General features: G+C 39.8%; 1 protein-coding gene across 1 annotated transcript in view; it reads left to right on the top strand.

Annotated features, from left to right (window-relative positions):
• Positions 1 to 13,539, top strand: part of tom1l2a (target of myb1 like 2 membrane trafficking protein a) — a 48,086-nt gene that overhangs the window by 16,174 nt on the left and 18,373 nt on the right. The window contains exons 2-7 of the mRNA XM_084405852.1: positions 4,327 to 4,411; positions 8,633 to 8,711; positions 8,990 to 9,139; positions 12,044 to 12,178; positions 12,259 to 12,420; positions 13,354 to 13,470. Of these exons, the coding sequence (XP_084261978.1) occupies positions 4,327 to 4,411; positions 8,633 to 8,711; positions 8,990 to 9,139; positions 12,044 to 12,178; positions 12,259 to 12,420; positions 13,354 to 13,470 (728 nt within the window). The remainder of the gene's footprint in view (positions 1 to 4,326; positions 4,412 to 8,632; positions 8,712 to 8,989; positions 9,140 to 12,043; positions 12,179 to 12,258; positions 12,421 to 13,353; positions 13,471 to 13,539) is intronic.

Genomic DNA, 13,539 nt, shown 5'->3' on the forward strand with positions numbered 1-13,539 from the left:
ATTATGCCTCTTTTTACAAGATTTAATAAGCCTCAGGTGTCCTCAGAATGTGTCTGTGAAGTTTCAGGTCAAAATACCCCACAGGTTCTTTATTATAGCTTGCCCTAAATGCCCCTATTTGGGTGAGAGCAAAAACACACTGTTTTGGTGTGTGTATCTTTAAAATGCAATGAGCTGCTGCTCCCCGCCCCCATTTCCAGAAGAGGGCTGTGCCTTTACAGCACATGCTTCAGATACTCGGGTCAACAACGAAACAAAAAGTTGCGTTTATGAATTACACAGACGGTGAGCGTTTTCGGGTTAAAAATGAAAATGACAGCATAGCTCTGGGGCCGGTTTCACAAAGATAGACTTTGACTATGGCTTAGCTATAGTAGATAGTCAGACTTCAGATAGACATCTAAATCAGACCGTCGCACAAAGCACTTAAGACTCTGACTATCTTAAGTAGGACTACACTGCAATGCATTCTGGGTAAAATAAGACACTTTTCAAAACAAAAAACATGGCGGACCGAGTAAGCGCATTCAACCGCTCAGTGCAGTTTACCCCAGCGGAAAATATGTGTTTGTTGGAGGAGTATAACAGTTACAAGGACATTTTACTTGGGAAATTTAGCGGAGAATGTAGCAACAAGAAGAAATGTTTAAATTATGAGCCATTTTCCCTTTTCTTTTGGCTGTTTGTAATGTAACTGATTGTTACTGCTGGTTGCCAAGGTAACATAGAGTCTTAGACCTAAGTTAGCCTGGGGGTAAGGTGTCTAATTTTTTTGGTCTATATTAAATCAGTCTTTTTTTTGTGTGTGTGAAACAGTCTAACTTGCATTAGACTAGTCAATGAGCAAATTTTAGACTAGTCTAACACTATAGACCGGTCTAAAATAGCTTTGTGAAACCGGCTCCTGGTCTGTTCAGAGATAATGGTTACTTTAGCCACATTAGCTATACAATTTGCAAAGATTCACAAAATGTAAAATGCGATAGGTCTGGATATGAAGTTGGATCACAAGCAGTTGGTATTGATCCATTTGATCCAATCACATTCCCTCAATAAATAAAATTAATCCACTGCGTCCTCGGTCCTCAGATGTCAGGAGTTTATGGAGACTCTTATGGTCATTATTATTACAGCCAACAACAGTTATAATGTTTATGTAGCTGAGACATATCACTTGCTGCTCTAGTGGGGATATAAACACGGCAGATTGTGTGTGGCTCACTCAGGGCGGGATCTATGCTAATAGGGCAGAGATCGCCACCCATCGTGGGCGGGGCTTGCCCTAGGGAGAAAACTGGGACAGCTCATTTTGAGACACTGTTTCTGTTTCATGGGGATTATAAAAAAAAAAAAGAGTGGGTGAATTTTTACCAGTATAGGGAGGTTGTTTACACACACTGACACACATTGACGTACAAGCACCATGTAAAAGTGAGTTTTGCACAATCTGTCCCCTTTACAAAAAAGCCAGTCAGACGTGTGAAAGCACATTTTAGCTGTACCAGAATCACTCCCGAGTTACCTCACACCTGATTTCAAAAGATTGTGACACTAGATATTATTTCATCACACTCTTCCGTTTTATTATGAAACGCATAATGGGGATTTCTATTTGCTAAAAGTACAACTGTAACTCCTCACTGTCCTATTACTGTGTAAACTGACCCCTTTTGACCTGAAGAACACCAGAAGTTGAATAAGATTTAAACCTTATCTTTGTGTAAGCAATGAGGAAAATGACATCTGACAATAGAGTAATAATCCAGCCTAGGTAAATTGAGGTCAAGCCTCCCTCACAGATGGGTGGCAGTAAAGCTGACATCTCTCCTGCTAGATGCTGATCCCCTCATCGAGTGTTTCAGGTCAGCAGTGATAGGGAGTAACTGAAAGTTTCATCTCAGCTACTTTAAAGGTGCAGTGAGTGATTTCTGAGAAACGCTGTTGAAAGTGGATCAGACCGAGCAGTACAACACACTTGTAGCCAATCAGCAGTAGGGGGTGTGTCCACTCATGATGGGGCGGAGAGAGTGTGTGCCAATCAGCAGTAGGGGGCGTGTCCACTCATGATGGGGCAGAGAGAGAGTGAGCCAATCCGCAGTAGGGGGCGTGTCCACTCATGATGGGGCGGAGAGAGAGTGAGGCAATCAGCAGTAGGGGGCGTGTCCACTCATGATGGGGCAGAGAGAGAGTGAGCCAATCAGCAGTAGGGGGCGTGTCCAATTTTGATATATATTATGTCTATGTAGTATTTTACATGTTTCCCACTAGATCCATTTGTTCGACCAATGTCAGATGGGAAGTATTCTCAAAACCTTTATGAGAACAGTATATTTTGCAAGAATTTTTTATGACAGTAGTGGTGCAGAAATGACACATTTCACATTTATTTGCAATTGATTTTTTTAATAAATATTTACTCTGGTTTTTAGATATTTTAGACATTTTTGTAGGGCCCTATGATTTCTGCGATGCGGAATATAGAAAAAAGTTAATGGAAAAAATGTATTTGGAATAAAAAAAAAAAAAAAAAAAAAAATTGATTGAATGTTGGTTGCTATTGTTAGTATCTTATTTAGTCTGTCTTGACAAACTACAGTTTTGAAATAGCTTCCCCAGAATCAACTGTAAGTGCCCTGCAAAATGGACTTCCCAGGGTATTTCACCGTCTTAAAGGGATACTTCACCTCTGGGAAGATGAATGTGTATTTAAAATAGGTCATTTAAGTAGAAGAAATGTGAAGAAATTTTTGAATTTGGAGCTTTCTAGACTGAGAAAAGCCAGAAAATGTATTTTTGGCTTATGTGGATGAAAGACAACAACTCCCAGAATGCACTTGCTTCGCTGCCTTAGGAGGCCACGCCTATCGGTAAGAGTGCGCAGTTGTTGAAAACAACAAAGCTAGCCTACGTGATGAGTTTGCGAGGGATTTAGAGATCGTCCAAAATGTCCGGGATTCGGCTTTTGCGTTCTACAGTCGCCATTCATCATGTTTACTGTGGCGAGCAGGACGAGGCTGACGGCCGCGGGAGAACGGCGCGAGGCCGGTGGCATGATTACTGAGACGCGCCGGGTCTCCCATCTCTCACGGAGGAGCGGGAATGTTTCTTAGCAATGGTAAAACGCACATCAACCGATCACTTGTTTAGCGTTCATGTAAACACTACATTCAAATTCACCAATCGGAATGAATTCAGTTAGATTGAAAGGTGTGCATGTATGTAAACAATGAATGGCGACCGCAGAAAGCAAAAGCTGAATCCCGGACATTTTGAACGATCTCGCCCGCCGGACAAGTCCGGGAAAAGGAGGATGGTTACTTACTCAGCTTTCTCCTACTATTCAGCTTTCTCCACAGAACAAGAGCCTGCTAGCTTAGCTTCCAAAGAAAGGCTGACTGTGTGTAACTGTACATTCTGTGAGTGAGATCCCACCCTGTATGGGCGGGCTGAAAACATGCGGAACAACGCCATCTACTGCCTGTAGTCTTTAGCCTCTGTCCAGAAAATCCTCCGATGACGCAAAATGACGATTTTTGCGTCATCGGAGGATTTTTTCTAGACAAAAAATACATAAATCTCTTGTCTCAGGGTCATATGAGGGTGGAAAGCATGGTAATTCGAAAATACTACAGGTTTTCTACTAATACAAAGCTTAATGCTAAATCCTGAAGTAACCCTTTAAGTGACATTTCAATATGAAGGGAGCGAAGTTCAAAGGTCACTGCGAACAGCATTGGCATCATCCCAATACTGCAAGAACGTTGACTAAAGGTGGAGAAGAGTTAATGCTCCACCATATTTATAAAGTTCAATTAGTCCCAGGTGTAAGTTGCGCATTACATCACATTTACAACGCAACTATCATGATTATGGTTAATTAAGATAAAAGACTAATATCTAATATAACCAATTGCATTTATTTTAATTTCAAACATCGCAACAGACCTTTCAGATCACTCAGTTTAGCACTTTCAAATTATAACAGATTCTATTAACTGAAATTTATAATAAATTTATATTTATATAAATACACAATGATCTATACAGTACATGCATAAAAGTATGATATTTATACTATATTTATAGATGTATATTATCTCTATGTTTGATGTTGCTGCAGGGTGTTGTTCTGTATGAACACATTTGAACACAGTGAAGTGAACTCTAACAGATATGCCATGCTCAGGGAATAGTGAGCAGTGAACACTACGTAGGGACCCTGTCGATTTGAGTTCTAGACGTGGTCCTGTGTCTGGAACTCATAATTGAGTTTTCGTCAGTATTTGAGTCGGCCTGCTGATCCGTGTGTGATTTTGTTTCTCACAGAAAAAGCCACAGATGGCTCCCTGCAGAATGAAGACTGGACACTCAACATGGAGATCTGTGACATCATTAATGAGACCGAGGAAGGGTGAGAGACCAACACACACATAAACACATGCGCACAGATCTTGCTGATGACTCACAGCGACTCTCGCGGACTCATTCAGAGCAGACTGACTGGGAATGTGCTGTCGTAGCGTTGTGCTCCAGCAGTAATGGGTTCTCACAGTTCCTCTTGGCCTGTTTACAGCTGACGTTGAAAAGCATAAAACGTCTGAATTTCTTTCGAAAGAAGAATGTTTACAACTAGTTTTGTCTGCACAATGAAATTCAGTGCGATCCAAAACAATTGTTTTTCATTTGATGTAGGGATGCACGATACATCTGCCACCATATCGGTATCGGCCGATATATGTTATCGATATCGGCAGTTACCAATATAGTAAAGCCGATAAATATTAGATTATTTCCTTCAGCTGTGCACTGTCGTGATGGTTTTGAATTGCTTGAAATATGATTTGAATCACTTCAAAAAAGGAAAATACAGTTAAGTGCAACGTGCGGTGCAAGTCTGTCATATAGGCTACATAAAATTATAATGAGAAGAACATTATAATTGTGTGCTTAGGACGTGGCTTTTAATGGTGAGACTTTTGTTTTTGTGATCAGGCTCTCAAAAAAAATTCGGATTTAGATTTATCGACCAATAAATCGGTTATCGGCTTTCAAATATAGAGTTATCGATATTGGCCAAAATGTTCATATCGGTGCATCCCTAATTTGATGTATTAAATGATGTACACTACCGTTCAAAAATATGGGGGTCGGTAAGATTTTTTTTTTTTGAAAGAAAAATCAAACACATTTATTTAATCAAAAATAATACAGTAAAAATAATAATATTGTGAGATATTATTACGATTTAAAATAACTGTTTTCTATTGTAACATATATTAAAATGTAATTTATTCCTGTGATGTAAAGCAGAATTTTCAGCATTGTAACTCCAGTCTTCAGTGTCACATGATCCTTCAGAAATCATTCAGATATGATGATTTGCTGCTCAAGTAACATTTCTGATTATTATCAATGTTGAAAACAGTGCTGCTGAATATTTTTGTGTAATTCTTGCTGAATTAAAGTATAAAAAAAAAAAAAAAAAATCGTACTGACCCCAAACTTTTGAACGGTAGTGTATATACTCGTGACTGGATCACTCCAGACGAATGTTCATACCAGGTGTAAACAGGTTCTTCACACAGAGTCACGGTGCTTTTCCTGCTCCATATGATTCTTCAATTTCTCTTTTTCTCTCACACTCGTCAAACTGGCACTACAGGCTTGTCTCTGTTCTGTGTGAGGGAACACAGGACTCTGTTGTGTTCTTCTTTGTTTGGGCTGGTTGTTTCCTGTTGTATTAGAAGTTGTGGGTGTTTTCAAGAATTTAAACAATCTTTCCTGTTGTTAATTATGCATTCAATTATTTACATAAACGTCCTTTTAAGCAGATTATGCCAAAGAGTAGATTTGGACTTTGTAAGAGTAGTCAGGTCTGATATGATTGATAGAAGGTGACCATCAAGTATTTAGCATTCAATTTCCCAGTTTTAGTTTTTTCCCCCTTCAGTTTTGTTTTTCAGTTCTGCCATTTTATACTTCCCATAATGCAAGAGATTATTACTACTATAGTTCCTCTTCTCTATTTACGGCACATGATGGTTGCATCTGAAATTGCATACTTCCGTACTATATAATTGGTGATAACAGAATGTGAAATTAGTATGTCTGAATTCATAGTATAAAAAAGAGGACTGAATCAAATGGATACTTTACTTTCCGGTACTTTCCGGTAGAGAATTTGTGAATGACATTATGAATGTAGTACGTCCAGGTTACATTCATACTAAGTAGAGTAGTTAGGCAGATTAGGCAGGTAATGCGATTTTGGATGCGGCCAATTGCTTTCCTCCATTTCTCCGGTCTAAAGTTTGAGTCTGAGCAAAGTCCCTCTTAAAGCGTAACTCTCGCCATAATGCAGCCTAGGGTCTTTTTGTTAATCTATCCGAGGCAAACTTTCTGAGGCAAACATAATTAGAATGGAAACACCACTTTTAAGTTTGACTGTATTTTCGTTTTCGGTCAAATTGCCTTTTGAAAGGGAGTGCTTGGGGCACGACTTCGCTATTTTTAAAACACTAAGAAGGCTCGACACAACATGAAACTTTGCTGGAAGTATCACCAGGGGCTCTACACATGAACTCAAGCATTGAGAACATTGTTTGCAGCCTGCTGCAAAAAGTGGCTTTGGTCTATATAGCTTATTTTGCCCTTCATGACAACTGTGAGGGGGGTGAATTTTTTTATAACTCATCCGTTTAAATTATATTAAGCCTTAAAATTTCTGCATAATTAAGGGTGTCCACTTTAGAGTGAGGGTGGATTCCCGCTGCTGTGGTCATTAGTCATCATTAGCCGTTTGTCTGCTGTCTGTTAGCCGTCATGTTACCTCAGTTCATTGTCTGACTGTAAAAATAAATAAATTCGGGAGTGATGCGCTGCTAAGATGGCGACGGTCGGCCACGCCCACTTTAGGCTTCAAAAACGGTCTTCAGAAACCTACGGGTGACGGCACGGACACTACGTCCATATTTTTTTACAGTCTATGGTTAATTCGCATTCGGAGATCGACTATTTTTGACTGTCAAAATGCCGGCGGACGGAAACAACAACAGCTACAGTTGTAGCTGTAGAGTTGTTCAAAATCTTTCTTTTTAGTAAACTCTGTGTACACAAACAATGTTCTCAATACTCGAGTTCATGTGTCGAGCCCCTGGTGATACTTTGAGCAAAGTTTCATGTTGTGTCGAGCCTTCTTAGTGTTTTACAAATAGTGATTTTGATGCTATCATAGTCGTGCCCCAAGCACTCCCATTCAAAAGGCAATTTGACCGAAAACGAAAATACGGTCAAACTTAAAAGTGGCGTTTCCATTCTAATGATGCTTTTAAACGAAAGTTTGCCTCGGGTAGATTAACAAAAAGACCCTAGGTTGCATTTTGGCGAGAGTTAGGCTACCCTTTAAGACAAGTCATTTGTTGGCCATCTATGTGACACCCTGTTACAAAAATAATGGTTGGTTCTTTTAACTATGGCGCAGTGTTGAGAATAATTTATCCTTATTAATTTGTACACAAGTTAAAATGTCTTTACGTTGAGTTCAACTTTTAGTAGCTGATGTCGTTGTTCTTGCTTATAAAAAGCTCCTTAGATCTGACTTGGAAGAAATGGGAGCTTTGATCACACCACAGGAAAAACAAACCCAATTGCGGCTTTTCGTGTAAGCTTAGAGATAATGAACTTTCTGGCCCTGAATTAGAGTGTGTTTGTAAGAGGGCTTTCAGTACTGGCGCTCTGGTGGTGTCTAGTTAAATTGAGTCTTTTAATTCCTGTCCTGAGCTCACAGACTGCTCTGCTGAATTGTATGTTATAAAATGGCTTGTTGCGGTCCTGGATAATTATGGTCGATGATCCAATCGTGCTGAAATACACAGACGCAAAAAGTCTATGACACAAAACATCAGATCAACTTCAGTAGCTACAGTTGGGGATTTGTTCAAATCCCTAACCGTAAGTGGGAGCAATGCCACCAATAATTGGTTATTTGTGATATAAAGTAGGTTTAAATAAACAGCTGCTTCAGTAGAATATACTCATATCACTAGCCCTTTAAGGCCCATTCACACCAAGAACGATAATTATAAACATAAAGTTTATGCTCTAACACTAAAGGAGCAGTCACATTTATTGATGTTCGACCAATTTTTGCAGGAGAAATCAAGTCATTTCAATTAGGAATCCATGCAATTGTGAAATTCGCTTGATGACGAAAAATTCACATGTTCAGGTTGGTTTCACAGATTTGTTGCATTGACTAACAGAAAGCTGCTTGGTCATGTGAGCTGTGCTTCATACATCACTACACTATTGACTAACAGACAATGCACCTTTCTTGTTCGTGACATTTCGCCAAAATTTCGCTAATGAAATCACACCGTAACAGAATAGCGGAATCCACAGTTTCTCAGAGGATTTTTTTTTTTTAAACTGATGCATGTTAAAAACATTGAAAGCCAATTAAATCCTCCTTTCTTCAAAGTGCACACTGCAATTATGGCAGAACATGACTGAAGAATGCACTTAGAATAAACATAACGTTATCGTCCATTGGTGTGGATGGTAACATTGGCGTTTTTGGGGAGAACGGGCCTTTAAGCTGTCGTCAAGTCATCTACACTGTTTTCCCCAACAGGCCCAAAGATGCCATGCGCGCGGTGAGAAAGAGACTCAACGGCAACAGGAACTTCCGTGAAGTGATGCTGGCTCTAACTGTGAGTTCCCTCACTTTCACATAAACCCTTGTGCTCATACTGTCTAGGAACACAATCTGTTTTACAGTCTGATGCTGTACACCTTTAATAGTTAATGACGGCTGAGTACTTCTCCTCCAGGCTTGCCGGAGGCTATTTTGACATTTAAATAAGGTCTTTTGTGACTATATTTGGATGCATTATGCCAGCTGGAAGTGCTGTTTTATGCTGTCATCTGTGAGTTTTGGCATGTCTAAATGATCGATAATCTCAGCTTCTTATGTAATTGTCTTTTCTAGGTGCTGGAGACTTGCGTGAAAAACTGTGGTCACCGCTTTCACGTCCACATCGCCAACAGAGACTTCATCGAAGGTGTCATGGTGAAAATCATCACTCCGAAGAACAACCCTCCTGCTATAGTGCAGGAAAAGGTTCTGTCACTGATTCAGGTAAACTGAGTGAGGCGAATGACTCAGTCCCCCTGAGCTTTTCCTTTGTTTTAGCAATAAGGGCCTTCAGAAACCACTGTTGATGACCGTTCAGAATGGCGTGAGGTGTGTGGTAGGGCTAGAAGACTGCTTTTGATGATGGACACTTTCACTTGGGCTGGAAACTAGGTCTGGTGGTCCTGCTCTATGAGGCAGCTTGCAATTGCATTAATTCTAGTTGACTGGAAGCCATTACAGAATCAGATTGACTCAGTGTAAAGTAGATGTTTCCAGAATTGTATACAGTGCACAGGTGCATTTTGTCTGTTCTTGTGTCCTCCCAAATCCAATAGTCCAGTGGTTCTCAACTCCAGTCCTCAGGACCCGCTGCTCTGCACATTTTGTATGTCTCTCTTATCTGACACACTCAGTTCAGTTCATGGAGTCTCTCCTAATGAGCTGATGATCTGATTCAGGTGTGTTAAATAAGGGAGACATACAAAATGTGCAGAGCAGTGGGTCCTGAGGACTGGAGTTGAGAACCACTGCAATAGTCACATTGTTTTTCAGCCTGTAAAATGTCCAACCATTAGACAGCAAGCATATTCTTCCAAATTTTGTAATTACAGCCATTTTCTAACCCAGCGGTTCTCAACAAGGGAGTCGGAACCCAATCGCAAACTTCCTTATGATGACTTAAGAGCCAAACAACAAAAAATCAAGTTATTTCAAGTTAAGAACCAGGGTTCACTCAAAAAAATATAAAATCGGCCGATAAAAGCAATTATTTTCACTGTTGTTTAAAACCAGCAAATGATCAGGGCCTATTAAATCCTGTCAATCAAAAGGGAGAGACAAACATGTCAGACTGCAACCCGTACTGTGAAGAAAATCTCTCTTGTGTTGAATTTAGGGCTGTCGAAGTTAAAGCGACAATAACACATCAACAGTTAAAAAATAGCGACGTCAAATCAGGCTCTATTTGACCCTATGAATCACTCGTAGCTCAAGCAAGGGTTGCCAGGTTCATGGTTTTTCACTACACCAAACATTATTTGTAGTGCGCCTCCCATTCAATAATCACAAAGAGCTTTCTGCTTGTTTCTTCTGATATAAATAAAGTCTCAGCTTTAATATTTTGCCTATTTTTATCACGAAATTCAAACAATAAATGGCATTTTGACGTTCTTAAAGCAACACTATGTAACATTTTTTACCTTAAAATAATGTTTCCAAAATCGTTTCAGTGGTTCATCAAGTTGTAACAGGGTGAAAGGCACTTATGCCTCCACTTTGCGGTCCTTTATCTGCTATAACCACACTATGTGAGATTGCCAGATCGGGCCGCGTTTCTGTAGTTCTAATGAGACATAAGAAAACTACAAATTTGACTTGCTTTACGGCAAGCGCTGCAATAGTCATTATTTAGTTTTTCTTCGTTTCTGATGCATCATACTTTCATAAAATAATGCATCATACTCTACCTTGTCTGTGGACATCGTTCATTCCAAAGCCGGTGCTGGATAAACAGTGAGTTGGAAGAGACTTTTTTCCTCAAGAAAATCAAACTATCTGTATCAGTATCGGCAGATGTCATTATGAATAATCGGCTATTGGTATTGGCTGAGAAATTTAGTACCGGATGTGGACAATGGGGGTACTGCAGTCAAAATGGATGAGAATCACTACTTTAACCTTTTCCATCTGCTTGGATCCGAATGATTTCTACTTGTGGCTACTGTATATTTATAAAGAACGGCCATCAGCAACAGTGATTAACAAAATTAATTATGCAATGTAAAGGGATTTATAGTCAAAGAACCAGATATGATGAATGAAGACCCGGAGTCAGAATTACAATAAATTGAAGAAAAGTTTTACTGAAGATAGTTTGCAGTTTCATCAGCAGAAGTCAGCTTCAAGACTCACAAGGAGTTCGTAGGCCGCCCCGCTTACAGTTACAAAGATCACAGCACTTATACCCTTCACCGAGGTCTAAGCTACATCCTTGCTTCAGGTTGAATGATTCTGATTGGCTAAGAAATAGATAAACATAGTAATTTTCCACACATATACAGATAGACTGAAGCATATCTCCATCGATTAGGCGGCTGACACTCGGACCCTGAATTTAGGCACGTCGTGACCCTCCAGGTCGCAGATTTGGGTTGCTGGGTGCCAACATGTCCAGAACAACAACTCAGTCAATCTCCAATAATGCCAGTGGTTCCTTAACCTGTAACCAAGAAGACTTACACACACACCAACACACAGCTTTTCCAATGTTGGATTTGGCCAGGCTCTAACTATAAACAGGAGTCTTCTCAAAACATCAAGATCATTCGTTCTTTCTCTCAAGGAGAGGACACTTCAGTTAACAGTAATAACTTTAGCTAAGAAATGGACACTTAGACTATTGGTTCCAATGACCACAGTTGTCAGGGTACCCTAGAAAAGCCCTGTATGTATTGACACATGTTGAAGAAGTCCATACTTCATTTCTGGAAGCCGGGCTAAATGAGCAAACACTGTTACTGCATTCAGACATCAAATACAGACATTCGAGAATACATGAAAAGAACATTTCAGTAATCACACTGCTAACTTCTATAACAAAGTCAAATCTCACAAGCCTAGAGAAGTCATTCAACTCATGTGATGTTTAGAAGGAAAAGTATAGATTAATACCATGATTATAATCACTCATTAGATATACATTGAAGCAGCAGTGGATTCCAGAATCAACCCTCTTCAGCAAATACATGGTTCCTGTTACCTGCTATTGCCATGTATTACTAATTGCTGAAAAATAGTCGGATTTGTCCCTGATAATACCCGGTTAGGTGTAAATTTAGAGCCACTTTCTGCGGGACAGCTCTTTCAGCTCTCATCTGGTCATCTCTCTGTGTTTGTGTTTCACCCCAGTCATGGGCAGATGCGTTCAGGAGCAGCCCAGACCTCACCGGAGTAGTGCACATTTACGAGGAGCTGAAGAGGAAAGGAATCGAGTTTCCCATGGCAGACCTGGACGCCTTGTCACCCATCCATACACCTCAGCGGGTGAGAAACACGCGACACGTGCTCTTGCAGATCTGTTTTTACATTCATTTCGCTTCATCTCCTCTTGTGTGTCATTCTAGGGAGTCCCAGAGGTGGATCCAGCCATTCACAAGTACAAAGCACACACGCAGCCCAACACAGCATCTCAGGCGACCCCTAAACCTGCAGCTGCTGCGACACCCGACTTAAACCCCACCCAGATCCCAGCCGTATCGGGACCAATCACAGCAAACCCAGAGCAGGTCACAACTCACCTTAGAGTAGACTTTGCTCTATTCAGTGTTAGGGGTGTAACAACATATCGTGTCACAATATATCGCTGTACAAAAATGCATCGTGGATAGTGACAATATGTATTGTGTATAATTCACCCAAAATAAAAATTACTGTATGTGAGAAATTCAAGTTAACAGAGGTTTAGTGTCAGTACTACATTATATAATGTTGAATACAATGTATAATAATGCAATGGGGGAATATTTATGGGTCCTGATAATGCCAAATGTCTTATGTTACCAGTAAAAAGTGGCCTACATTATTTTAAATATATCTAGCCAGTGACAGTGCAAGCATAATCGTCTAAAATAATTCTGTATTTTCAGCTTCAGAATCATGAATATTTTTAGTCACCATTGTCCTGTGCTTTGGGTTTCCAGCATCCACAATGCTATATCAAATTTAGCATTTTAATCAATAGTTAATTTTTTAATTTTTTTATATAGCTTTTACCATATATCTTGGAGTATCGCAATAATATCGTATCGTGAGTTCAGTATCGTGATATGTATCGAATCGTGACATGAGGGTATCGTTACACCCCTATGTGTTAAGCTGAAATGAGGTAAACGGAGGCCTAGTGAGCTGCTTTACTGCTGAGTAAAGTTTTTAGTGAAATAAAACAGTCTATCTACACATTTTCCTATCTACACTACATTAAAAAAATAACTCTTGCTTTGATGAGCATGAAAGACTTCTTTCAAAAACACTCAAATCTTACTGACGCCAAACTTTTGACCAGTATTGTACATTTGCAGTTCTACATAAAACCATATGTCAAATATAGATCATTTAATGTGATTATGGCTAAACTGGGTACCGATTATGTTTAGTTCCAGATGTTTTCACCGCTATGTTTATCTATAGTTAATTTGGAAATGCTTTGTTTGTGCGTACAGATCGCAAGACTGAGAAGTGAGCTGGACGTTGTGCGTGGGAACATTAAAGTGATGTCAGAGATGCTGACGGAGATGGTGCCGGGCCAAGAAGAAGCCTCTGATCTCGAACTTCTCCAGGTTTGCGAGTTTTACCACTACACTCACTCCTTTACAGAGAATTTATGCTTTGGTGATGGTGTATTACAT

The sequence above is a fragment of the Rutilus rutilus genome, assembly GCF_951802725.1.
Source record: "Rutilus rutilus genome assembly, chromosome: 1".
Lineage (NCBI taxonomy): Eukaryota > Metazoa > Chordata > Actinopteri > Cypriniformes > Leuciscidae > Rutilus > Rutilus rutilus.